Source organism: Sciurus carolinensis, chromosome 3 (assembly GCF_902686445.1).
Source record: "Sciurus carolinensis chromosome 3, mSciCar1.2, whole genome shotgun sequence".
Classification (NCBI taxonomy): domain Eukaryota; kingdom Metazoa; phylum Chordata; class Mammalia; order Rodentia; family Sciuridae; genus Sciurus; species Sciurus carolinensis.
The window spans coordinates 61,907,780-61,934,383 of record NC_062215.1 but is presented as its reverse complement, the minus strand read 5'-3'; the positions used below and the strand labels follow the sequence as shown (position 1 = coordinate 61,934,383).

General features: G+C 39.9%; 1 protein-coding gene across 2 annotated transcripts; it reads right to left on the bottom strand.

Annotated features, from left to right (window-relative positions):
• Window positions 1-26,604, bottom strand: Crk (CRK proto-oncogene, adaptor protein). Of its 2 annotated transcripts, none has more exons than XM_047545334.1 (3): window positions 26,192-26,604; window positions 14,191-14,726; window positions 1-2,608 (listed from the first exon to the last, which is right to left on the bottom strand). In XM_047545334.1, the coding sequence occupies exons 1-3, from the start codon at window positions 26,430-26,432 to the stop codon at window positions 2,471-2,473; spliced, it is 915 nt and encodes a 304-aa protein (XP_047401290.1). In that variant the 5' UTR covers window positions 26,433-26,604; the 3' UTR covers window positions 1-2,470. The 2 variants fall into 2 exon arrangements, with proteins under 2 accessions (XP_047401290.1, XP_047401291.1); XM_047545335.1 differs by having other exon boundaries at window positions 2,465-2,608; window positions 14,361-14,726; window positions 26,192-26,601.

The following is a 26,604-nucleotide window of genomic DNA, read 5'->3' as shown; positions in this document are numbered from 1 at the left end:
GATCACCAAGCCAAACATTTGGCCATATTTTTATTTACTACATATACTATAAACATATACAATACATGCTACAAAAAAACATTTTTTTTAAATTTAACTGTCAAGAAAGTGTATAGTGTTATAATACAATGGCAAATGTTCATATTTTATTTCAAATTGGTTTGCTTATCACCCATTTCAAACCATTAATAGTGAAATGTTACTTGTGGAAAATTAAAAATTATCTATTTGCATTATTAACAATAAAGAAGTCCAACAAATTAATAAGAATTAACCATGTCAAACATTAGTATCCAAAAGATGGGCTTTTGCAGAAACAATTATATAAAATATAGCAGCCAATTGCAGTTTACTTTGTGACAATGAATATGCACTTGAATAGAATTCTAGCATGTTTGTTGGAAGATATCTATAAGAAGTCCTTTAATTTCTTGATATCCAATAACAGCCACACCCAGCCAAATCCAACCCAACACTTTATGTAATGGCTCCAGACAACAGATCATTGAGAAATTCTTAAGATTTGGGTAGAGTTGCATATTCCACTAGTATTACATGATGAAAAGAGACATTACAAGCCAATATCAAAGGCAAAGGAAAATATAAACATTCAAATCAGTTGTAACAAGGTTCTTCTACAGATATTTTAGATGCCATACTTTCAGGAAAACAAGATTTAATATGCTTTTGGATTTTACAGTATCTATGCTAACTGAAAATTTAACAAAAGTAGTCAGATGGAATTATGTTCAGTATGCAAATCTGTTCATTCAACATTATTGAGCACCCACTCTGTGCATAGCACTGTGCTTACATTTTAAAAATTGAGTATTAATATCTTCATCAAGCATTACCTTAGTGTGAGGTAAAAATACATTAAATTAGCGTCAACTCATTAGTTTGCCTGTGGTAATGTATGTACTCCTGTGCCAGCTGGCTTCCCTGGGCCATGTAACAAGCTCCTGCACTCCCCTCATTCACTCACACAAACATTGGCACACTGTGTGCCAGGCAATGAGCACTGAAATAACTGTGATTTGGTATATAGTCAGAGAATGAAAATTTATCATAGTAACCTATGTAGGGCAATTAGAAAGGTACATTATTTTTATAAAATGAGGTCCAAAGCAAAATATAAGGTGTTTCTATGTCACACCACACCAGAGACCACGAAGTGCCTTTATCGCCTGGGAACTAACTTTGAAAGTTTATGTTGTAGCCTAAAATAGCTTAGATTATTTTTGGTCTCATAGGTCTTTTTCTTTGGAGCACCTGACCCCATATAAACCATTCTATATTTAAAAAGGTTTGTAAACTAAACCTGAACATTAAAAAAGAGCCAAAAATGAAGGTAGTACTTCAAGCACTATCCTGGCCATGTAAAATGAATAATACATAAGTAATTCATGATTGGTTCAAACATCTTTCAAAGCACTAATCCTACCCCCAAACTCCTAATTCTAACTTGTCTTTTATACAAGTTGCACAGAATGGTGAGGGCAGAATTTGGCCCTGACACCTTCTATGGAATATTTTAAGTGATTGGTCCTTCCACTCCAAGTAGAATCTGAATTCAGGGTCTCCTTCTAGGATACTAGCACTGAGGAGAAATGGCCCTGTTGATATCCATCAGGCAGGAGTCTCCTTAGCTGCTGCAGCAGTGTGAATCTAGTATGACCCCTTAGGGGAAGGCAGAGAGCTGAGAGTTTGGCTGTCCACTTAGTGAATCCAATACTGGCTTAAAGCTATGCACTGAATAAAGTGCTCTGCACATCCTGCTCCTTATCTGGAATGAAAATATACATTATCTTAAGAATCAGCCTACTTATGGGTTTGGGGGAAAAGAATAACAAGGGTTGAAAGAATCCCAAGAAAAAAGTATGAAGCATTGACTGGGAAGGAAGACAAATGCCTCTAGTAGTGTTCTCAGAATTCTCAGGATTTGAAATGTCAGAATGAGTCACACAATGGTCATGTTCCATAAATGAAAAAGCAATCCCACTGGGTACTATTCACACGGTGCATGATTATTTCAAGGGGATGGAAGGGAACAGTCTACTGCCACTTGATAGTATGGTTTCAGAATGAAAACAAAACCACTGGATAAGTCAGGGTAAGCAGTGTGTAACACTCCTCTCTTGTCCATCAGCATCCCACAGGTTGATATGCATTGCCTGAGAGAAAGGAGGTAAGACACCTATTCCTTCTGAAACAGGCAGAGCCACTACCACCTAAAACTGTCAATTCAGAAGTTAACCACACAAGCCCTCCAGTTTCGTACCCTGGATATGGTAAATAAGACTAGGAATGGAGTAGTTCATTCTAAAAAAGATCACAGGTAACAGAATGCTTATATAAACTAGACTGTTTTTGACACCTGTAAGAAAATTATATAGATGGCAATTGGAAAAAAAAAAAAAAAAAAAAAGATTGTTCCCATCTGTCAGCAAAACTGTTTGTTGAGCTATACTCAGCTGAAGTCCTCATCGGGATTCTGTTGATCCAGCAGACGGACATGTGTGAATGGGAAGTGACCTCGTTTGCCATTACACTCCCCTTCCCACTGACCACTCACATTAATCTTCGTAACCTTTACCAGCTCACCGACCTGCAGGAGGAGAATAAGGAGAGCACTTTATTTCCAGTTAAGAATGCAAGCTGAAAAACTCCATTCTCTCCGGTTAGGCATACCCTGCCCATGTGATTGCTCTAGGGCTGATGTTACAGAAATGGTTATTCACTACCTCCCCAACCCCAGCCACCAGAATGATTATTTGTGGTTAATGCAGGCAGAAGGAAGACATGATTTTAGCAGTGCAGAAAGAGAACTTAGAGAAGTAGAAAAGATCTTAGAGAGCTATACTTTTGGGAAATCTCAGTGTCTCTGAATAAGCAATGTCAACTTAAGGGAATATTCTTTCTCTTTATATCCACTACTCTCAGCTTCCTGCCTGCCCCAGGTCCTGGTCTAGGAAAGAAGTCCTGACTCCCCATGGCATACAGAAGTGAAGTCTCCCAGCTTACTCTCACACACACACATCCTGGTCTGCTATTGCTTGCATAGCACAAAGCAATCAGGGCAAGTTCACTTAACTTGACCCCAGAAAATGAAGTGTTCTATTACCTTCCCTCCAAGGCAAGTCACAGGTCCAAACTCCAAGTCCTAACAGCTCCCTGCTCATCCCTACCTTCTCCCTCATCTACTAACAGATACTTTTTTGCTCCCTCATTGTCACTTGGCACTGTTCATTACCCAATGAGCGAACAAAAAACAAAAACAAAGTCTCTCTCTCCTTTTTTTTACAGTGCTGATGATCAAACACAAAGCCTCGCGCGTGCTAGGCAAGTGATAAAACACTGAGCTAACCCTCCAGTCCCAGTATAAAAAGTCTCTTCTAACATCAAAAAAAAATAGTTTTAATAAGTTATACCTCTAGCCTACCATGAAACTTAAAATAAGTCTGATGAATGGATTCACCCTATGTTAAAATATTGAATAATGGTGAGATAAAACCCCTGGACTATAGAACTCTGTGACCATCCCTTAATTATTAGCATTTAAGTTTTGAGCACAAGTGTTTTCTAATTATTACTGTTCATTTGGTTTTATGAAATTAATTACTACCATTGATTGAATTATATAGTACAGAAGAGGATTTTATGGGAGGAGGGGAGCAGGGGAGAGTGTTTGTTTGATAGTATTAGGGATTGAACCCAGGGCTATTGTACATGCACCGTATCACTGAGCTACATCCCTAGTCCCTCCCCCTTTTTTTAGATGTTGATAGGCCTTTATTTTATTCATTTATTTAAATGAGGTGCTGAGAAGCGAACCCAGTGCCTCTCACGTACTAGGCAAGCGCTTTACCACTGTGCCACAACCCCAACCCCACAGTTCAACTTCTGACACCCAAGTAAAGTAATTATGACAACCAAAGACTTCACTGTCTGTGGGAACCATGACAGAGTGAAGTTTTATTTGTTAGTAAAAATAATCTAAAAGATGTATTCCTTTCCCTTTAATCCTAGTTCTCAATTTATTCCATTTGTACCCTTCTTTTTAAAGATGTGGCAGGGCTGGAGGTGTGGTCCAGCGGTACAGCAATGGCTTTGCACACACAAGGCCCTAGGTTTGTTCCTCAGCACCAACAACAAAACGAAAACGTTTTTCAGTGTCGAAAGAGCTTTGCACTATCCCCTGTCATCTATTTTAGTGTATTTGTCTGTTTGTGACCTGTCAGCTTGACTTTCTTTCACACACATGTACACATTATACATGTTACTCAAATTAATGCCTCAATGCTTCTAGTTACTTGGTATGGTAAGGTCCATTACACCAAATACAGCACTTCTTTTCCCCATTTTTAGTATTTATTTTTTACTATTAAACACTCAAATATAAAGTGCTATTCTGTAGCACTTATTGTGTTAGGGACTAAAAGAAGTCCCTGACCTTAAGAAGGGAACTTATAGCTGGGTGCAGTGGCACACATTAAAATCTCAGCAACTCAGAGCTGAGTCATAAGTTCAAGGCCAGCCTGGGCAATTTAGTGAAACCCTGTCTCAAAATAAAATTTAAAAAGGGTTGGGGATGCAGCTCTGTCCTAGAGCTCAAGGTCCTGGATGGAATCCCCAGAACTAGACTTTATTAAAAAAAAAAAAAAAAAAAAAAGTATGTGTGTGTAAGTGAAGGATGTTTGTTAATATTTTACTCAGCTTTTCCAGGTATTTGAGAAGACAGTTCTTTAGGATATAGCCTTAAGTCAACTATTCTACTTGATAACAAAATTCAGATGCAAACTCCTCTCTTCTCTCAATGTTACGTTGTCTTTTTTTTTTTTTTTTTTTTTGTGGTGCTAGGGATCGAACCCAGGGCCTTGTGCTTGCAAGGCAAGCACTCTACAGACTGAGCTATCTCCCCAGCCCCTGTTACGTTGTCTTTATCCTTAAACATTCAAAAGTGTAGTCTCAAGTCATAGTTCACAGAGCTCTAAAAAGGGAAGGATACGTTGAAGTGTAGATCAGCCTAGCCTCTAGAACCATGAAACCATACCAGCTTCTCAAAAACTATGGTAAAGCCTACCAATCTGCCACTAGGCCTTTCCTCTTTCAGAGTTCCAAAAAAGAAATGAGTAGGGGTTTCTGTAAGATAAGATATTACTAGGGGGAGGAATTATGTATAAATATGTACCATAAATTAGACCTTCAGACAATAAAACAGCCATCTTTAATGTATAGATTCTCATTCTATCCTACAAAGAAAATTTAGAAAAACCACACCTTATTCTGAAAATCAAAAACTTTTTTTTTTTTATAGTTTATTAAGTTCCCGAAGAAAGATCCAAACACCAGGGGTGAAAGAAAGGCTAGATGATGGACATTATTCTGATTCTAAATGGATAAAAGAGTGAAGTTTTAAGTGGTCAATTGGGCTAATTAAACTGCAAGAAGTGGTACTGAAGTACAAATACTCAAAGGAAGACCTTGTTAAAATTAAATAACCCTTTGTACCCTATGGGCTCTCTCTCCTAAAATGTTCAAAGCACATTGTGACACATGGAATTAAGGATGAGTCCCAAAGATAACAAGATTGCACTCAGAGACCTGGACTTCCTGTGATACCATGTGAAACCTTAGTTCCTGAACAGTTTAAAAGGTAGCTGTTAACCCTGGGAGAATATGAATAGGTTGCTTTAAGAATATGTTGTTTCACACTGAGTGGAATAACACCTGTAATCACAGCAATTTGGGAGGCTAAGGCAAGAGGATTGCAAGTTCAAAGCCAACCTCAGAAATTTAATGAGGTCCAGTCTAAAAATAAAAAATAAAAAAAGGGATGGGGATATGGCTCAGTGGTAGAGAGCACCTGGGTTCAAACCCCACCCCACCACCACAAAGTTGCTGCACTAAGTGAAGTTCTTTAATTCTGAAAGAAAGCCAGAATTGTGCCTCTCTTCCTCTTCCTATTATACATCAACTCACTAAAGCCTAATCCCAAAGACTTTACCAGAAAAGGTGAGGTCTGAAACTTGATGTACAAAGAAAGCAAACTGAATATATGCCTCAGAAATGTCAGTCTTACAACAAAGGAACGAACATTGTAAAATCAGTAGTTCTAACACTAGTGATTTCAAAATTCAAGTTATAAATAGGAAAGAAAAATCATAATATACATTACAAATGGACAAGAAAGACAAAAGCAGGCCTGGGGCTGCAGTTCAGTGACAGAGTGCTTGCCTAGCATGTGAGACACTGGGTTCAATCCTTAGGACCACATAAAAATAAATAAAGGTACTTTGTCTATCTACAACTTAAAAAAAAAAAAAAAAAAGACAAAAGGGCTAGATGCACCACAGGCATTTAATCTTCCTTTTCATGAGGCAGACCTCAGTAGTGCCAGGTAAAGGAAAAAGGCTGATAATTCTTTTATCACTGAGGAATTGTTTTATTGCCCAGTCTGGTACTCAGCCTCCTGATCCTGTAACACACCCTCAGAAGCAAGTTTGGATGTATTCATGGAGTCATAAATGTGGTTACTCTAATTTCTTCACTCCTAGAGAACTTACTGAACACTGGTTTATTCCCTAGCTTTGTGCAGTTTCCAAAGTCAGTCAGGATCCTGGTGCAGATGTAATCAAATCTAGAACTGGTTCAGGAGCAAAAAGACTACCCAGTTGATCTCCATCAAGATAACAGAACCCAACAGCACTAATATAGGTGACATCAACTAACTGTGTGACTTTGTGGCCACTTTTCTAGTTTCTGTTCCTACTATCTAACAGGAAAGATTTCAACAACTGTCAACATTCCTTTGATCCAGACTTGCTGCAGGACTTTACTGAGTTCAGAGTAAGAAGCAAACAAAGGGCTAAGGGGTATGGCTCCATGGTAGAGCACTTGACTAATAAGTTTCAACATCAGCACTACAAAATAGAAAAGAAAGAAAAAGGAATAAGGAAACATAAATGCATGTTAAGAAAACCATGAAAAAGCAAGTACAGAGAAGCAGTACAGGAAGCCTTGACTTCAAACATTTTCGAGTGCAAAAAAAAGACAATAAATAAATATTTCAAGATTTGGCTAGGGTTGGAAAACAATCTAAGGCAGCAATTTAAGTCAAGGGTCAGCGAACTATGGCGCATGAGCCAATTCAGTTTGCTGTTTTTGTAAACAGTTTTTACTGGAACATCACAAGCTCATCTGTTGTTTTGTCTGTCTTCTACTATGATGGCAGAGTGAGGTTTGTGCAGAGACCATATGGCTCTAGGTATTTATAGAAAAAGTTTACGGACCCTTGATGTAAAGAATAGGTAACCCAGATACAAGGACACACGCTTGAAATCCCAGCTACTCAGGAGGCTGAGACAGGAGGATGGCAAGTTCACAGTCAGCCTGGGCAATTTAGAGACCCTCACTCAAAATGAAACTTAAAAAGGGCTTGGGGTGGAGGTGCAAGGCAGAGCTCAGCGATAGTATTTGCCTAGCATGTGTGAGGCCTTGAGAGAAAGAGAGGGTAAGCAATATTTAGGACCCACCAATGGTCTTTCAAATCAATGGAAAGAGAGGACAATTCAGCCTTAATGATTCACTTGCCTTAGAGGTGGACTGAAATGGGCATGGTTTGTATTGGTGTCAAGTTATTAGATTTAACTGCCTAAAACTGTTAGTGAGAGGTGAACTGATTACTCGTAATACATGTATTTTAGTTCAATATAAAGCATTTTCTAAAAATTAATACAATAAATTAGACCTGAAGATCCCAAACTATATAGTGTCAAAGGCATTACAGTAAACTCGGAGGTATCCAATGAAGTCTTTTAAAATTTTGAGGGAGGGGCTGGGGGCATAGCTCAGTTGGCAGAGTGCCTGCCTTGCAAGCACAAGGCCCTGGGTTCAATCCCCAGCACCCCCCAAAAAAAAAAAAATTTTTTTTGTTTTTTTTTTTGAGGGAAACAAGAGTGATACTTGGTTTTGTGATGTCATATGAATTACTAGGCTCAAGACAGTACACAATCTGTTTTTGGATGGAGGATTAAACTTGGGGTGCTTTATCACTGAGCTACACCCCAGCCTTTTTTATTTTTTGAGACAGGTCTTGCTGAGTTGCTAAGGCTGGCCTTGAACTTACAAATCTTCAAGGCAGCACACAATTTTGACATTAGGTCATGCTACATTTCTTTTTTTTTTTATTGTAGATGAACACCTTATTTTATTTATTTATTTTTATGTGATGCTGAGAATCCAACCCAGTGCCTCCCACATGTTAGTGGTGAGTACTCCACCACTGAGCTATAACCCCAGCCCCATGCTGTATTTCTTTCAAAACTGGGTTTTGAAAGTTGCTATGATAAACAAACAAGTACCTCATGAAAATAAATATGTAACAGGAAATGAGGGTGGCAGTGTTCATTTACTATGATCTCAAGGTTGGAGGAATTGCAGTGACCAGAGATATATACATCTTATTAGTAATTGTAGTCCCTTAATACTAAAACTAATCATGTTTATTAGTAGTATTTTTTTTTTTTTTTTTTGCATGGTACTGGGGATTGAACCCAAAGCTTACCATTTAAGTATTCTACCAAGGCATGGTGGGGTACATGCCTGTAATCCCAAATAATTGAGGCTGAGGCAGGAGGATCCCAACTTCAAGGTCAGGCTAGGCAACTGAAAAAGACCTTGCCTCAAAGTAAAATTTTAAAAAGGGAAGGGAGGAGCTGGGGATTTAGTTTAGTGGTTCAATTCTCAGTACCACAAATAAAAAAATAAAAAAATAAAAAGGCTATTAAATTATTAGAATATAAATACTTAAGATGTTTAGATCTACCTACTTAATAAGTGGAACTGTTAGATATTTATTTTAGCCTAGGGGAGCTGTGACATATTACTGAAACACTAAGGGTGGTGTGAATGAAAAAAGTTTAGGAACAATGGCCTATACTGTTGTGGCTCACAGTGAGTTCCTAAAAAAAAAAAAAAAAAAAAAAAAAAAAAAATTCAAAGAGATGTTTAAAAATCATTGTGACAATACCAAAGAGTCTGTCTTTATTGTCTAAGAACTGGATCTGTTACTTCCAACACCCCTTCCCACTGAAATTCTATGATGTAAAATGAAGGAGATATCCAAAGAGGATGAAAGAAGGGCAAGAGAAACTAGACACCTGTCTCAATGAACAGTACAGAGGTCTACTGCTATGGTTCCAGAAAAAGAAACTGGATAAAAGGCTTGCCGCTCATAGTCTCATACCTTCTAAACTCATTTTTTTCTCTATCAAACAGAGATGCTAGATGGGCCTTTCCTCCAATATTCCATACACAGGTCAAAAGGCCTTAACAACTTAGTTTTCATAGAGTTCCACATGCAGAAATATGCAGTTACTAGTCACTGATGCATCAAGAAGAACCCAAAGCACTTTACACCTTTCATATCTGTACATGAAGAAAAAGTCCAAGCTGAGTACTCAAGTATTCTCAAGTTTTACTTATTGAAAGCAAAATGCCAGGCTGAATATGGAATAGAATTTACAGAAGTAACACATTTAAACAAAATATGATAATTCTACACAGTACAGAGAGGCATAAAAAAAAACCTGTAACATCTGCATTTATAAGATTCATAATGAAGGCTGCGGTTGTTACTCAGTGGCAGAGCGTTTGCCTAGCACATGTGAGGCACTGGGTGTAATCCTTAGCACCACATAAAAACAATAAACAAATGATAAAAATAAAAAGGCATGCTGTCCATCTACAAATACCAAAAAAACAAACAAACAAACAAAAAAAACAAACAACTCATCATATTATTCTCAAGGAGCCATAAAATAAAAGATGGAATCTAAGATCAAAAATATGAAAGAGGCCTCTGCACTATTCTAGAGTTATTTTTACTTCTCCTTCAAAACACTTGGCTGCATTTTATTTAGTGTCTGTTTAATTCACTATTATATTCCCAGAATATGGGTGACTGATCTATAGCAGGCAGAGGAATACCCCTATTGCTCTGGTTGTTAGCTATAGTTAACCCCTTCTTTCTAAAACCTTCATCCATACTAGAGAAATATGGGTGGAGAAATAAAATATCTAATAACTTATATTCCAGTGAGAGACTTCAGTCACAACAAATGCAGGAAACATACATTTGTAAAATGAGGAGAGGTGATTCTTGAACACTTTTTAAAATTTATTTTTTAAAACATAGAAACAGAACAAAAAACATAAAAAGGCACAGAAACTCTTCAGAGAAAATCTTACAGAGATATGATATATAATACAGATAAAAACAGCAGCTTTAGCTGGAGTACAGTGACACACACCTGTAATCCCAGCTATTGGGGAGGCTGAGGCAGGAGGATTGGAAGTTCAAGGTCAGCCTAGGTGATTTAGTGAGACCCTGTCTCAAAACAAAAAAAACACAAAAGTCTAGGAATATAGCTCAGTGGTAGAGTCTCTTGGCTCACCAGTACTATAATAACAACAACAACAACAACAACAACAACAATAAAGTAGCTGCTTTAGCTGGGGTGCCTTGTGGCACATGCCTGTAATCCCAGTGATTCAGAAGGAGGCAAGAGGAAAGTTTAAGGTCAGGCTCTGCGACTTAATGAGATCCTGTCTCAAAATAAAAAATAAAAAGGGCTCAGGATGTAGCTCAGTAGTAGTGCACTTGCCAAGCATACACAAGGCCCTGAGTTTAATTCCCAGTACTGCAAAACGGAATAATTCAATTAAAATTAAAGTAAAAAACAAGTGATTTGGTTAAAGGAAGAGAAAGAAACCCAAGATCTTGCAACCTCAGCCTCACCCTCTCCTTAGGCACCTCCTGGGAACTCTTAAGGTACTGAAAAGCAGTCCGAAAATGTGGGTCTAATATATTATCTCAAAGTCTAGACCAAGTCTAAAATTAAATAAATCTATCACTGGGATATAGCTCAGTGGTACAGCAGTAGTGTAGCATGTGCAAGGCCCTGGGTTCAACCTCAGCACCATAAATAGATAGATAAATAAATAAATAAATAAATAAGTGAAATTCAAAATGCCACTAAAATGTACCTAGCTGGTTTACAGACCTAGAGTTATAGAAGGTCAAACTATGTTTCATTTATATGAGATACATATTAAAACTCTATATCAATGCATGATCTTCCTATGAGAATGCTAAGGTCGGAAAGTCAAACTCTCCAAATCTTCCAGTCTCACTGCAATAAGGAGTAGGCATCAGTTTCTATGAAAATCAGAAATGGGGCTGGGTGTAGTGGCACACAACTGTAGTCCCAGTGGCTCTGGAAGCTAAGGCAGGAGGATGACAAGTTCTAGGCCAGCCTCAGCAATTTAGCAGGACCTCTAACTTAGCAAGACCTTGTCTCAAAATAGAAGAAAAAAAAAAGGGGGCTGGGGATGTGGATCAGTGGTTAAGCACCTCTGGGTCAATACATGGTACCCAAAAAGGAAAAAAAAAAAAAAAAAACAACAACAAAACCAAAGATGGGAAAGGAGAACTATGCCTCCCTATATAGATAATATGACAGAGGAAATGCTTGCTGTCAATAAAGTCACACAAAAGCTGCATGGAGGAGGGCAGCAGTACTGTTATAAAAGAGAAGGAACCACAGACTAAATCTGGGTTTGGTAGAAAGATGCCAAGGTAGATTTAGATTTGTCATGTTTCCATTACCAATTAGCTTGTGTGATCCATTCAACCAGACTTAACATCCGTTTTGAGTTCTAGAGTTCTAGAACAATGCTAAACAACCACTTTTTTTCCAAGTAAATATGAAAAGGTGTTTTAAAGCTATTAGTTAGGGTATTTGTTTTAACTTGAAAGAGGTTCTCTTTGGCAATAAACATGTGAACAATATCCAAACCAAACAGAAAACTTAAACTAGTTTTCTACTCAAATCTTTATTTTGCAATTGTATCTGATTAGCAAGGAGATCAGCTCAACCACTTTTTAGTATTAAAGACCCTACTTAGTCAAGGCAGACATCACTTAGTCAAGTTTTTTGTTTGCATGGGGTTTTTAATTTTAATTTTATTTTTTTGAGAAGGGGTCTTACTATGTTGCCCAAGATGCTTTTGAACTCATGAGCTCAAGTGATCCTCTTGCTTCAGTCTCTTGAGTAGCTGGGAATACAGGCAGGAACTATGATCATATGTCACTCCACCATATGCAACCATGGCATACATTATTAAAAATAACCCTCTTGGGGCTGGGGAGATAGCTCAGTCGGTAGAGTGCTTGCCTTGTAAGCATAAGGACCTGGGTTCGATCCCCAGCACCCCCCCGCCAAAAAACAAAACAAAACAAAAAAAACCCAAAAAAAACCCTCTTTGAGAAATGAAATGCAAATGGAAGCAAAATTAATGTGATAACTATCCTCTCCTGGATGTTAGCTGGCTTATTCCAGGAATGCTGTTTTCACTCTCCAGCCCTGTGCAAATAAGGTCTGCAATAAATGTCAAGAGTCACATCCATCATGTGCACAGCAACATGTTAGAATGTTATCATCATCTGAACCTAAATGAAAACATGAAGCTGGAATCTAGTTTTCCTTGTCCTTCCAACTCTAAGTGGGGAAAAAGAAGTGGTATATACCTTTAAACCCAGCTACTCAAGAGGACTGAGGGTGGAGGATGGTGAGGTTGAGGTGGGAGGATCATGAATTTGAGGCTAACCTGAGCAACAGAGTGAGACCCCCATCTCAAAAAAAAAGAAAAAAAATGAACAAACAAAACAACAAAAAATAGTGTGACCTAGCAACATATATTTCATTTCTAATCAAAACAGAAACATAAAAGTCACAAATATCCTCTTAAAACGTACGAACTTTAAAAACACATTTTCAAACCTAGAAAACTAATGCTCCTTCCTATCTACTAGATCAAAAACTAAAGAAAAATTTCAAATCCAGTAATATCGGAGACTAGTTCAAATAAATTCTAATTCATTCTGTGGACTAACACTCCCACTTAAATAGAGCGCAGCTCCAACTCTTCACTGTGTGACCATGACTCAAAGGAAACAAAGAGGAGGGCTGGGGATGTAGATCAGTGGTAAAGCACTCTCCTGGCATGTGAGAGGCCCTGAGTTCAATCCCTAACACCGCAAAAAAGAAAAGAAAAAGACTTAGGTTTATAAGAATATACTTTACTTTTACCCTTTTTCTACATAACTTCAGTCTGTGCTTATAAAAGTTAGCTCCCATTTACATTCAAATCATCCTATCAGTAGTCTCTGAAACACAGGATAGCATGCCTCTTCTGTAACATTTTTTCCCCCTATAGCAGCTTTTATGCTCAACTACTAGTTCTGTATAACTCAGAGAGGATGAAAGGAAGAGAGGAGGGAGGGAAAAAAAGGAGGAGGTAAGAGGCAAAGCAGTGCTAAAGAAAGGAATAAACACAATGTCATGGTTGATCAGAAGGAGATAAGTTAAATACAATAACTTATTCACCAGTAAAAGGCTAAAAATTAATTCCTTAAGAACAGGCTTCTTGACTATAAAATGCATTAAATGACAAAGACCAAGTAAATTTGCCACTTCTTGGAATTATCACTTTTAGGTTTAGTTCTCTTCCCAACTATACTATACTTTACTGCTTCCTCCTGATTCATTCTTTCAGTAGTGTTGGGATTGAACCCAGGGCCTCATTCATGCATGTTGGGAAAACACTCTTACTACTGAGCCATATCCCCAGTCCTGTTCCTGATTTTTGGTGAACACAATTAATAGTAAGGGACCTCACCTCCCCTACAGTAAAAACATTTTGTTTTTGTGGGAAAACTCCACTTACATACTATGCTAGATACCACTTATTATACCCAAATCTGTGTGAATCCACCTTCTTTTAGACAATGACAAACAGAAAGCAAGAAAGAGATTAGAATATAGATAGAAAATATTTTAGGTTAATTCCTGCAAATTCAGGTAGTATTATTAAAGTAATCAAAATATGCTTAGTAGGTAAATCAGAACATTCAGTTATACAGTTTTAAATTTACTCATTGCAAAATAGGTTTTCAATATAAAAGAGAAAACCCAACATTAAATGCCAAAATCAGTACTTAATGGTTCAACATCTACAACATCACAATGCTGGTGCTTGTATTCAGCATTCCTACAAAGCTCTAAGAGGTCTGAAAGGGAGACCCTATAGCAGATCTCTTCTTTCTACATTTTACACATTATGTACCTCCAAAGCCAAGGCTGTCTTGTCGTAGGCATTAGGGACTCGCTTCTGGATAACCCTGGCATAAATGGGCCCATTCTGGAGGTTAGGGAGCGGAGTGTTGACGCTGGGTTGGGCATAGGGCCCAGGCTCCGGCCCACCCAGTGGCTGTGGGTGGGAACCCTCCTGGTTACCTCCAATCAGAGCCGATACTGAGGCGGAGGCAGGTCTATACTTCTCCACGTAAGGGACTGGAATCATCCCTCTCTTGCCTTCGCTGTCCTCGGCATTCCACCACTGCTCTTCAGGCTTATCCCGGATTCTCAAGATGTCTCCTTTCTTAAAGGGAAGATCTTCTTCATCATTCCCATTAAAGTCAAAGAGGGCTCGCACATACTCTGCCTCCTCCTGCCTGAGTATCACTCCACTACCCTGCCTGGATCTGGAAACTGGTTCTATCAATGTTGTAGTGTCCAAATAGTGAATTTTGTAGAATTCCAGTAAAGCAGGCAATGAATCAAACTCTTGATCTCCTATTCGGAGTCTGGAGGGGCTCACCCCTGGAAAAAACAGAGCAGAGTGTTATTTAAAGATGTACTATATTGGAGATAAAATGAAGATTTTAAGCATTTCTCATACATTTTAGTCAACATTTAATCAGCAAAAAAACTGTCAAAAAATAATCTCTTCTCCTCATTACAAACCAACATCACATGCTGAAGATAAAACATCCTGTGAAAATAAAGATGTCCAGCACCACTGGCCTTAAAGGACACCAGGACAGCCCAGGCCAGCTGGGCATGCTTTCAGAATTGGTTTCTTTCCTTTGTTTTGAATTTCCACAATCCAACAGTGCCGGGGACTCGAACCAGGGTCTCAAGCTTGAGAGGCAAGCACTCTACATGATGGGCTATATCGCCAGCACCATGCTTTCATACTAGGCAAAGACAGTGCAAACTGGAATCTTTTTGTTCATTCTCTCCATATACTCTGTTACTACCCCACTAAAGATTCTAAGTTTTGGGGCAATCTTTTTTCTCTTCTTCTCTCCTGGTACTGGGTCAACACTGAACCTAAGGGTGCTTTATCACAAGCTACATCCCCAATCCTTTTTATTCTGAGACAGGGTCTTGCTAAACTGCTTAGGGCCTAAGTTGCTGAGGCTGGTCTTGAAACTGTAATCCTCCTCCTGCCTTGGCCTCCCAAGGTGGGGTAACCATGCCCATCTTATTGCAATCTTCTTTTCAATGTTAGGAAATGTAGCAGGCTGTCCTTTTCCACAGGTCCCAGCAACTGTTCCAGAAAGAAGTAGGAAGAATTTGGAATCTACATGGAGCTCATACATTTATTTTCCTTACATCTAAAATGTTCAATTCCAAAAAAGAAAAGTATTTTTAAGACTATCTTTTTTGATCTTAGAATGTTGACCTCAATTTCATCTCTGAAAGCTAAAAAAAAAAAAAAAAAAATTTAATTAGGCAAAAGAATCAAAGAGCTGAAAAACTTAATTAGCTGCTTAAAAATCAACTCCTAAGATCTTCACTTAAATAAAACATGGAAACCAGATTGCTCCCCATGAAGCTAACAGGTCACCAAGATAAACGGGATGGTTGGGAAAATAAGAGAACATACTGAGGATCCAAAACATATCACTTCAAACAAGTTTCATGTTTTTAATTTTTCTGATACTAGGGACTGAACCCAGGAATGCTTTATCACTGAGCTACATCCCCAATTTTTTTTTCTACTTTGAGATAGGGTCTCCCTAAATTGCCAAGGCTGACCTCCAACTTGGATCCTCCTGCCCTGGCCTCCCAGTTAGGTGGGATTACAGATGTGCCACCACGCCTGGTTTACAAACTGTTTCTTACTGGATGTGGTTTGTACTCTGTTAAGCACCCAAAACAGCAAATTATCTTTTTTAAGGTAAAAAATATAATTTTTTACCTTTTGGTTTCCTGATAAAGTAATAAATAGCTCTACAGAAAAACTGAGCTTTGTGGCACAGGTGGGGGAGAATTTGTTTTTTAATCCTGCCACAGGACTACTGAGCATTTCGGGCTATAACCCACCAGATTTTTGTGTATGTATAAAACACATACATATTTAAAAGTCTTTTTTAATGGGTTATTATATGTAATTTTATGCCTTGCCCTTTTTTCCTATTATACTTCAAGAACATAATGGTATGTACTAGGGATAAAGCCCAGAGCCTTGAGGATGCTAAGCATGAGTTTTAACACTAAGATACACACCGTGAGCTATGTGGCTCCAAGAACATGACTATTATTATTTTGTTGGGGAGAGGGAGGTACCGGGGATTGTACTCAACCGTTGAGTCACATCACCAGCCCTATTTTGTACTTTATTTTGAGACAGGGTCTCATGGAGTTGCTCAAAGCCTCGCTTTTGCTGAGGTTGGCTTTGAATTCACCATCCTCCTGTCTCAGCCTCCAAACTGCTGGTACTACAGGCATGCACCACTGAGACCGGCATGACTATCATTTTTTCTTTCTTTTTTTTTTTTGTGGTGCTGGGGATCAAACTTAGGGCTTTGTGCTTGCAAGGCAAGCACTCTACTGACTGAGCTATCTCCCCAACCCCACTATTATTTTTAATGGTGCTGAGGTCCAAACCCAGGGCCTTGAGCATACTAGACAAGGGCTCTAACACTGAGCTTTCCCCACAACAAGATAACCACTTTTTTAAAAAAACAATACTGGGAATTGAATACAGGGGCATTCAACCAGGCTACATCCCTGGCCCTGGGATTTTTTTGAGGCAGGGTCTCACGAAATTGTCCAGGCTGACTCAAACACATGATCCTCCTACCTTAGTCTCTGAAGTCACTGGGATTACAGGTGTGCACCATCACACCTGGTTCAAAACAATATTGCTTTTTTTAATACTGGGGATTGAACCCAGAAGCACTTTCAACTGAGCTACATCCCTAGCTACATCCTTTTTGTTACTGTACTTGTTGCTGAGTCTTGCTCAGTCTCGAGTGGCTGAAGATTACAGCCGAATGACCTGGTGACCAGCTAAGAACATGATTTGTGTGGTGTGGGGGAAAGGGTACTGGGGAATGAACTCTAGAGTGCCCTACCACCCAACTACAACCCCAGTCCTTATTTAATTGGAGAGTCTTCCTAAATTGCCTAGGCTGACCTTGAACTTGTGATCCTTCTGCTTCAGTCTCCCAAATTGCTGAAATTACAGGATTGAACCAACATGCTCAGCTAAAAGAACATGATTATTAATGGCCATAAAGTATTCCTAAATTTTCATTAGAATAAACAATGCTGTTATGAGAGTTTTTGGTCTTACCTATTAATGAACTTTTCTGTTTTCTTAGGATAAACTCCTTCAAATGCAATCTTGGATCAAAGGGTAAGCTTTCCAAAAAGTTTGTACGATTTTACACTCCTACCAGTTAGTGGTTGATGAGTATTTACTACCCCCACATTCTTATCAAAACGTATCTTTTTGAGGTACTGGAGATTGAATCGAGGGCACTGCACATGCTAGGCAAGCATTCTACCATTAAGCAACATCCTTAGCCCCCTTCCCCTTTTAAATTTTGAGACAGGAACTTGCTAGCTAAATTACCTATGCTGGCAGTTATAGTTTGGATCTGGAATGTACGTACCCCAAAGGCTCATCTGCTGGAGGACTTGATCCCCAATGAAGCAATGTTCAGAGGTGGGACTTTTGGGAAGCAATCGGATAATGAGGGCTCTAACCAATGATAGATTCATAACTGATTGGACCAGTGGGAGGTGGTGTAAATTATAGGAGGCAATAAATCCTGGGGGACTATCTTGTCCCTACCCCTTTCTTTTTCTGTTTCCTGGCTGCCAGAAGATGAGTGGCCTTCCTCTATCGGGTCCTTCTACCATGATGTTCTGCCTTACCTTAGGTCCAAAGCAATGGAGCCAAGTGACCATGGACTGAAACTGTGAGCCAAAATAAATCTTTCTTCATTTGATTTTCTCAGGTATTTTGTCACAGAATAGAAAGCCAATTATATCATAAGGGGTTGAATCCTGCCCCAGATTCCTATGTAGTTAGAATGACAGATGTATAGTATACCACTATGACCAACTCAAAACAATATTTTAAAAACCATCAATTTAATAAGAATTATTTTTAAAAATATCACCTTTGACCATTTGATGTCTTTCATGTTTACTGACTCGTACTTCTTTGAATAAGTACTTTCAAAGTTATTTGTTCAAGTTCCTTTGTTATGGGTTAGTGGCTGATCTCTAAAAACTCTCCATTAGTATAAACAACATGGCACTATCCTATCCAGCTAAAAGTCAGTGAACGAGTCTTCTCCTTACACCCATCAGAGTTGAAAGACCAAGATGCAATTTAAAGTTGCATGTTTTTTATATTGCAAACAGTCCATCTGCAAACTTCATGATTATACGCTAGAACTGGTTAATAGTCCCAATGCAGGATTGCTGGCTGTCTTTCCGATTTAAGACGCTGAGATGCCCAAAGCAAGTATTGTCCATCTATGGCAAACACTCAACTCAGTCAAACGTGAACCCAACAGCTGTCAGTGCAGGATAGAGAGATGGTTCTGGTTATGACCATAACAGATCATGGCAGTGCTATATTTTGGAGTTTCTCTTCACTGAGATGGAATAGTTCCTATTTAATCTGATGGGCAAAGAGGTGCATGACCACCTTCTATATCACCACTAGCCTAATTCAGGATGATCTTTCAGGCCTTACAGAATAACTGTTAAGGCCAGGGTCACTGTGAGCATAGAGATCTACTCAGCACTCCCTGGTCAGGAAAGCTCCAGGGCAGAGAATTTCAAGTTCAAGGTCAGCCTCAGGAACTTAGTAAGACCAAGTCTTCAAATAAAAAAATTTAAAGAGGCCGGACACGGTGGCATATGCCTATAATCCTAGCAGCTAAGGAGGTTGAGGCAGGAGGATCACAAGTTCAGCAGCTTAGCAAAGCCCTAAGCAATTTATGATAACCCTGCCTCAAAATAAAATAAATAGAGGGTTAGGAATGTGGCTCAGTGGTGAAGCACCTGTGGGTTCAATTCCTGGGGCCAAAAAATAAAAATATAAAAATTAAAAAAGGGGGTTGGGGCTATAGTTCAGTGGCAGAGTGCTTGCCTAGCACATATGAGGCACTGGGTTCAATTCTAGCACCACATAAAAATAAATAAAATATAAGTCAAAAAAAATTTTAAAAACGAAAATTAAAAAAGAACTGGGGATGTGGCTCAGTGGTAAAGCATTCTGAGTTTAATCCCCAGTATCAAAGACAGCTCCAGTGCAGAGTGGTAGGGTACCCATGGCTTAGAAAGTTCACTCAACTACAGGCCAAAATGGTTTTACTAGTTGCTCTTTTGGGACAGTGGCTGGCAGAAATTAAGTGCTCAGTTAAGTGTTTCGTTTTTTTCTTTTTTGAGGATTCTCACTATGTTACTAACCAGGCTGGTCTTGAACTTGCTGGGTTCAAGTAATCCTTTCACTCCGGCCTCCCTAGTACTGGGACTACAAGCCCAGACCAACTCAATTGGTGTTACATATCACTATTATTTATTGTACTGGGGTTTAAACCTGGGGTGTTTCATCACTGAGCTACATTCTCAGCCCTTTTTAAAATTATTTTTTAGTTGTAGATGGACACAATACCTTTATTTATTTTTATGAGGTGTTGAGAATTGAACCCAGTGCCTCACATGTGCCAGGCAAGCACTCTACGACTGAGCCACAAGCCCAGTTTCCTCGGCCATTTCTTTTTTGGTTGGGGGACGAGGGCACCAGGGATTGAACTCAGGGGCACTTGACCACTAAGCCACATCCACAGCCCTATTTCATATTTTATTTAGAGACAGGGTCTTACTGAGTTGCTTAGCACCTTGTTAAATTGCTGGGCCTAGATTTGAACTGGAGACCCTCATGCCTTCACCTCCCCAGCCGCTGTGATTATAGGCGTGTGCCATTGCGCCTGGCTCTCCTCGGCCCTTTGAAAACAAATTTTTAAAAATTCCAAGACCGGGTTTTGTTCAATTGACGAAGCTGGCTTCAAACTTGCAATCCTCCTGCCTCAGGCTTTCATGTAGATAGGATTATAGGCGTGCATCATTGCACCAAACTATATATTATTCTTTTTAAATCTTTTTTTTTTTTTTTTTTAACATTTTTTAGTTGTTGATGGACCTTTATTTATTTTTATGTGGTGCTGAGGATCAAACCCAGTGCCTCACACATGCTAGGCTAGGTAAGCGCTCTACCATTGAGCCACAACTCCAACCCCTACATATCATTCTTAACGAACATAACTATGAAGTAAAAGAACTAAATAAAAATCTATTCCCAGTTTTGATAAGCTCAAAGGATAGTTAAGAGACCAAAGGTAAGTACAGTATGCTGGTGAGCACAGAGCATGTCTTAGGAAGAGATCCCTCCACTCCAAACTCTTATTTCAACAGATGTAATCCTCTAAAAATGAATAGGAGCAACAAACTAAGCCTTCAGATTCAAAAATCACAATGGAAGAACAACTGTGACCATCCCTAAACATTTCTGAGGCACTCTTTTCACTGTAAGAAGGAAGGTAACCACTTCCCAACATCCACTGTTAAGTTCCTCTATTACTATACTAGGTCAAATAAAATGTTTTTTTTTGGTGGGGTGGGGAGAGGGGGCTAGAACAAGACTAAGCCAAGAGCCTTTATAAGATCAGTGGAAGAAAAACTGCAGGTCATCTGGTAAAGGTATGAAGGAGATTTAATTCATTTCTTATTCTACTATCACAGTGTGAATTGGGCTTGCTATGATTTTTTGGTTTAGCAATCCCAACAAACACAGAAATATAATAAAACACCAAAGGAAACCTTGATATACTTTACCTATAAATTATTCTTATACGCTACTAACACTATAATAATTCCAAGAGGAATGCCTGGTTTTGGGTACTGTTGGGTAGTAAGATAAATGGGACAAGTTTCATTGATCCAAACACCAGAAGGGAAGGAGCAAAGAACATACATGAGTCCCAGATAAGCATAAACCTTACCACAGCTATGTGTTCCGGTTTCTTTTCTCTCCTTGTGTCCTTCCAACCATAAACAGTCAAAGGCAGGAAATAAGAGGGCAGGAAAGGAAGGAGATACAGTCAGCCAGTCTAGAGGACAGAACCAGTGAAAGAATTCTCACAGCTCTCTGGGACTTGGAAAACCTCAATGACTTTACATCAAACCTGGGCTGGATTCTGAATAAGCCTATAAATTAACACATTCCGAAATTAAAATCAATGCAAATGGTTGGTTATTCTTTTGGATTCCCTGTACATTTCAACCCATTACTTGTAAGCATTCTGGCCCTCAGGCTATGTCAGTTTTTACAATGTCACACCCCTGAAGGTTTCCCGAAGAACGCCATAGGGTTCTTTGGCCTAAAACAGGCCAGGTTACATCTGAAAGGTACTACCACAGTTGCTCCATCATCAGCCTCTCTTGGACCCCACAGCACTTCCTTTTTCCTTTCTCTTTTCTTCATTTTTAGTCCCTCTCTTCCTTCTCTTGCCTGTGGAATTTAGAGAGGTTGCTAAGATAAATAACCACAACCAATATAAAGGTCTAAAAGGCCAAAGACTTCCATCTGAGAAGGGAGCCTAAAGACATACTGATGAGTACAGTCTGAGACAAAAATAACTTGTCTAAAAAACAGTGGATGTCAGCATGGTACTCTGCAGATTGAGACTGACTAGACTGACAGATTCTCTCATTTAGTAGCTATATGAGCTGTTACTTAACTTCTCTGGGCGTGAGCCTCTCATTCTGCTAAATGGGGCCAATGACCTTTTTAATAAGTTTCTTGAAGTGGCTGGTACAACCAGGCAGTGGCACAGGCCTCTAATCCCAGAAACTCTAGAGGCTGAAGCAGGAGGATTGCAAATTCAAGGCCAGCCTCAGCAACTTAATGAGACCCTGTCTCAAAATTAAAAATGATTAAAAAAAAAAAAAGGCTCGTGTAACTCAGTGGTAGAGTCTCCTCCCTGGGTTCAATCCCCAGTAACAAACAAAACAAAACAAAACAAAAAAAGTAAAAAGAAAACCAAACACCAGGACCTTATCATGTTATAATTCATATGAACACAGTTAAGATTTGGAGAAGTCCTGCAATAAATACATGTATTTCTTTTGTCGTGGGATTTCTGGGGTGTAAAACTTCTAAGTAACCCACTGAAGAACTTCTCCAGAAGCACTGGATGAAGGAATATTCTGACACTGAAGAGTAAAATACGAAAAACAGGTTTGTGAACCAAAAAGATGATATAAACACAGAGTTGAAAGTAACAAAAGGCGCAGTGGATTATCAGTAGTCCTATATAATCTCCAGAGAAGTGGCTTGATCCAGCACTACCTTGAAGAGAAACCACTTCAAAATAAGGCAAGCTTTAAAGCTCTCCTCACTCACAAGAGTAATAGGTGAGGCGCTGTGGTTGAGCTATTATCAGTGAGCACCATTCTATTTCCATGTAGTGGACCCAAGATTCTTTCGTATTACTTCATATGTCCCATCCCTCCTATCCCAGCCCTATTCCCTAATGCATGCTGTTCCACCAGTGCTTACCAACCCACACTATGCAAGCCATGAACCTCTTAAAGCTGAGAATGGTTTTCCACTTTGCTTCCACTACCCCACTCCACCTCTGTTATGTCCACAAGATTAACCTACATGTGTGTGTATATCTCGTTGAGTACTTATTCAAGATGCCAGACACATTCCTAAGTATTTAATACATTTAAGTTCATTTAATTAACTATGAGGTCAATGTTACTATTTTTCCTCTTTCACAAATGAGGAAAACTGAAGCAGAGAAAAGTTAAATAACTTGCCCCAAGTTACACAAGGAGCAAGTGGCAGATTAAAAAAAGACTCAAACCCAGACTCCAGAAATTAAGCTTGTAACTCCAAGTGGTGACAATGTACAACTCACACTCATTCAGTTTTGAGGACTCTACTGGTCAAGGTCCAGTAGTTCCTCCTTGTTCCAAGAGGAAGAAATTAGTGGATCAATTGTTGCAAGTCTTCCCAAGAAGTTCGATCTTGAAACTCACCCTGAAAGAATATGACCAAGTAGACTTGATCAATCCCTTCTGTGCCAGGGTGCTCCTAGGCTATGGCAGCAAGGAGGTCTGTGGGAGCTAAAGAACTAAAATAAGTTAACATAGGTTCACTGGAAAAGGTGAGAATCACTAGCCTATTCTATCCCTATACCTCTAAAAACTACCTAGGGATGGGGTTGTAACTCAGTCATAGAGTGCTTGCCTAGCATGCATGGGGTTTGCTCCCCAGCATTGCAAAAGAAAACAAAACCTACAACCATACCTAAGTCTTCACACAAATTTTACGTAGTAAAGTTATATACAAAAAATACACTATGTAATCCTAAGCACAAAGCTCATCTTCCATATTCAATGTGCCAAGTACGTTTGTAAAGCCTCTTTATTATTGACTTAGATAGCATATATCTACTGTCCAGGTGCTAAAGCCAGTTTTCTTCTTGTCATCTTTTCCTTTTGGTCTTTAAACAGAACATGGGGCCCCCATGGCAAAGTAAAAGTGTTGAGGAGAATCCTCTAAGAGCACTACTGGGATCCAGAAGAGAGAGAGAATGCCTAAGTTCAAATTCTGTCTCAGTCACTTACTAACCATGTGACCTTAGACAAGTTAGTGAATATGTTTCCTTCCCTGCAAAATGAAAACATTTTAATAAATGGAGATCACATTACTTCACTCACTAGATTGCTAGAGAATAAAGGAGATGAGGCACATATACTCTGCAAAGTACCTTGTATAGAATAACTAGTCAATAAATGTTCGCTATTAATAATGTATACACTTTCTCAAAATTCAAGAAAGTTCTCTGTGTGGCTTCAAAAAGAAAAAGTTTAATGGGGAGAAGATTAAATAATCATCATAAAGACAACAATTGAACCAAATGAAAATGGGATACAAAGCATGTGAAAAATGGGGTAGACACTATCCATGAACTTTCCACATCCCACCCACAATCTCTGGCAATCTTTACTTTCTCTCCTAGGCTAAGGATCTGAATTCTTATCTATTTTGAAAAGGTGGAGAGCTGGGGATATAGCTCAGTTGGTAGAGTGCTTGCCTTGCAAGCACAAGGCCCTGGTTGGGTTCAATCCCCAGCATCGCAAAAAAAAAAAAAAAAAAAAAAGAAAGAAAGAAAAGGTGGAGCTCAATAAGGTAAATGATGAGATATAAAACCACATGCTGGGCTGGGGTTATAGCTCAGTGGTAGAGCACTTGGTGACGCACTGGGTTCAATTCTCAGCACCACATATAAATAAAATAATAAAGGTTCATTAACAACCAAAAAATATTAAAAAAAATAAAATAAAATAAAGTAAAATCACAATGCCAAGGTATGGAGAAATACAAAGTTAACAAACCTGTCTGCTGTCATTTTCAAATTCTGCAACCAAAATACACATATGTAAATAAAATGTTGAAAAATAAATTTCAATGCTAGTTTACCATCATGTTACAGTAATTAATCCAAACCTCTAGATGGCATGGAAGTAGGAGTTATCAGGTTTAGGGCAATATATGTAGCATCAATATGCCTATCTCATGTTATAATGGTTATAACCATTATAATGGTATTAAACTGAACAGACTGATAAAGATCTGGGATGAACTTAAAGACACCACACACATCTGTATGAGTTAACAACAGACTGCCATCTCCCATTTCTGGACAGACTGAGTAAATCTAAATTAGGACTATCCTCAAAGGGCAAGTCTACAAAGGCTGGTGCAGACACCTCCTAATTCATATGAAACTAGCCTGGATCTAGTCTCAGCTGGTCAGGAAGAAACTACTTCTACTTGGGAACAGTGAGAAGGCACTAAGGACTCCTGGTGCTGTTAACAGATAATGGTTACCTCAGAATTATTGTGTATCTCACATATCTCAAGTACTAAGTGCATATATTTCCTTAACACTCCCCCCAAAATTCCAATTACATGGGTAACACAGTCATATCTCAAAGACCCTTGACAAGAAAGACACAGTGGGCTATCTTAAAGTCCCAGAAGGGTTTCGAGTACCCAGGAAGACAGCCCCAACTTACTTAAGAAGAAGCCTAGAAGTACAAGACAATGTTTAAGCTCAAGGAAAGTTAAGTTCCATTCACTTCCAGGAAAGGGATTGTACCCTTTTGCTTATTTCTGAGTTATTTACAGGATGGGGGGTAGCAGTTCTTTCTTCCACTAAACACTTTGAAAACTAGAACCCCCTAATTGTGGTGGACAGTCTTCCAGACACTAAGATATCTTGGACACAGGCAGGCATCAACTTACTCTGGGCTGGTCATACAAGGCTTTCTTCTATCACCAAGGCACTTAGCTCACCACCTTCATCCTCCACAGGGGAAGAGGACGGTAAAAGCATTTTGGAAAAATGCCCAAGAAAGGAAAAAGCTGACCGGTTTCCTGAGGGTGTCTCCATCCCTCCCGGCCAGTATGTGGTGACTTCCTATCAAAGGCCACCAGGGGAGTATGGCCAAACCCAGTTCTCCAACACTGCAGGAAATGTTTCAAGCCTAAAAGCCACTTGTAGGATTATCGGATTCATTCTGGGCACTGCTGCCAAGTGATGCCCCCGCAGTGCCAACAACCCCCTCAACTCTTTGTCCCCACGTTGCCTGGCCCTGCCCTTGTGCTTGGCCCAGGCGCCAGCCCCACCCTGGGGCCGAAGCAGTTCCCCTTCCCCTGGGCTGTCCTCCCAAGGCACACCCAGAGGCCTGGGTCAGCGGCTCCTCCTCCCCCACACACCACCACTCGTCGGTAGGAACAAGCCTGGACTGCAGGTTGCCCCCTGACGGGGCTACTTCAGCCCTTTGCCCATGTCCCTCGTGGGGGTCAGCTCGACAGGAGCAGCCGGCCAGGCTGAGAGTTCCGCGGCCCTCACCCCAGCCCCGGGCCTCCCATTCCCTCCGTCCCTCACCGGGCGGAGGCTGTGCGGGCGATGGTGGCACCGGTGGGCGCGGGCCGCTGCTATTGATGATGTAGTGTGAGACGCGCGAGTTCTCGGAGACGCTGAGCACATAGTCCCCGGGGCTGGTGCTCGAGTCCCGCACCAGGAACACCCCGTGCCGCTGGCCCTGCAACAGTGCCACTGCCTCCTGCCGGCTCAACCGCCCCCAGTACCAGCTACTCCGCTCCTCTGAGTCGAAATTGCCCGCCATGGCCACCTCCGCACCAACACGCTGGGCCGCCGCCGCCGCCGCGCGCGCCACTCCAGCCCCGGCGCCCGCCGCCCAGCGGACCGGCTCGGGTCTCACCCTCACAGCAGCGCCCGAAATGGCGGCGGCGGCCGCGGGCCTTCCCCACCGGAAATGACGCGCTCTCTGCCCGAGG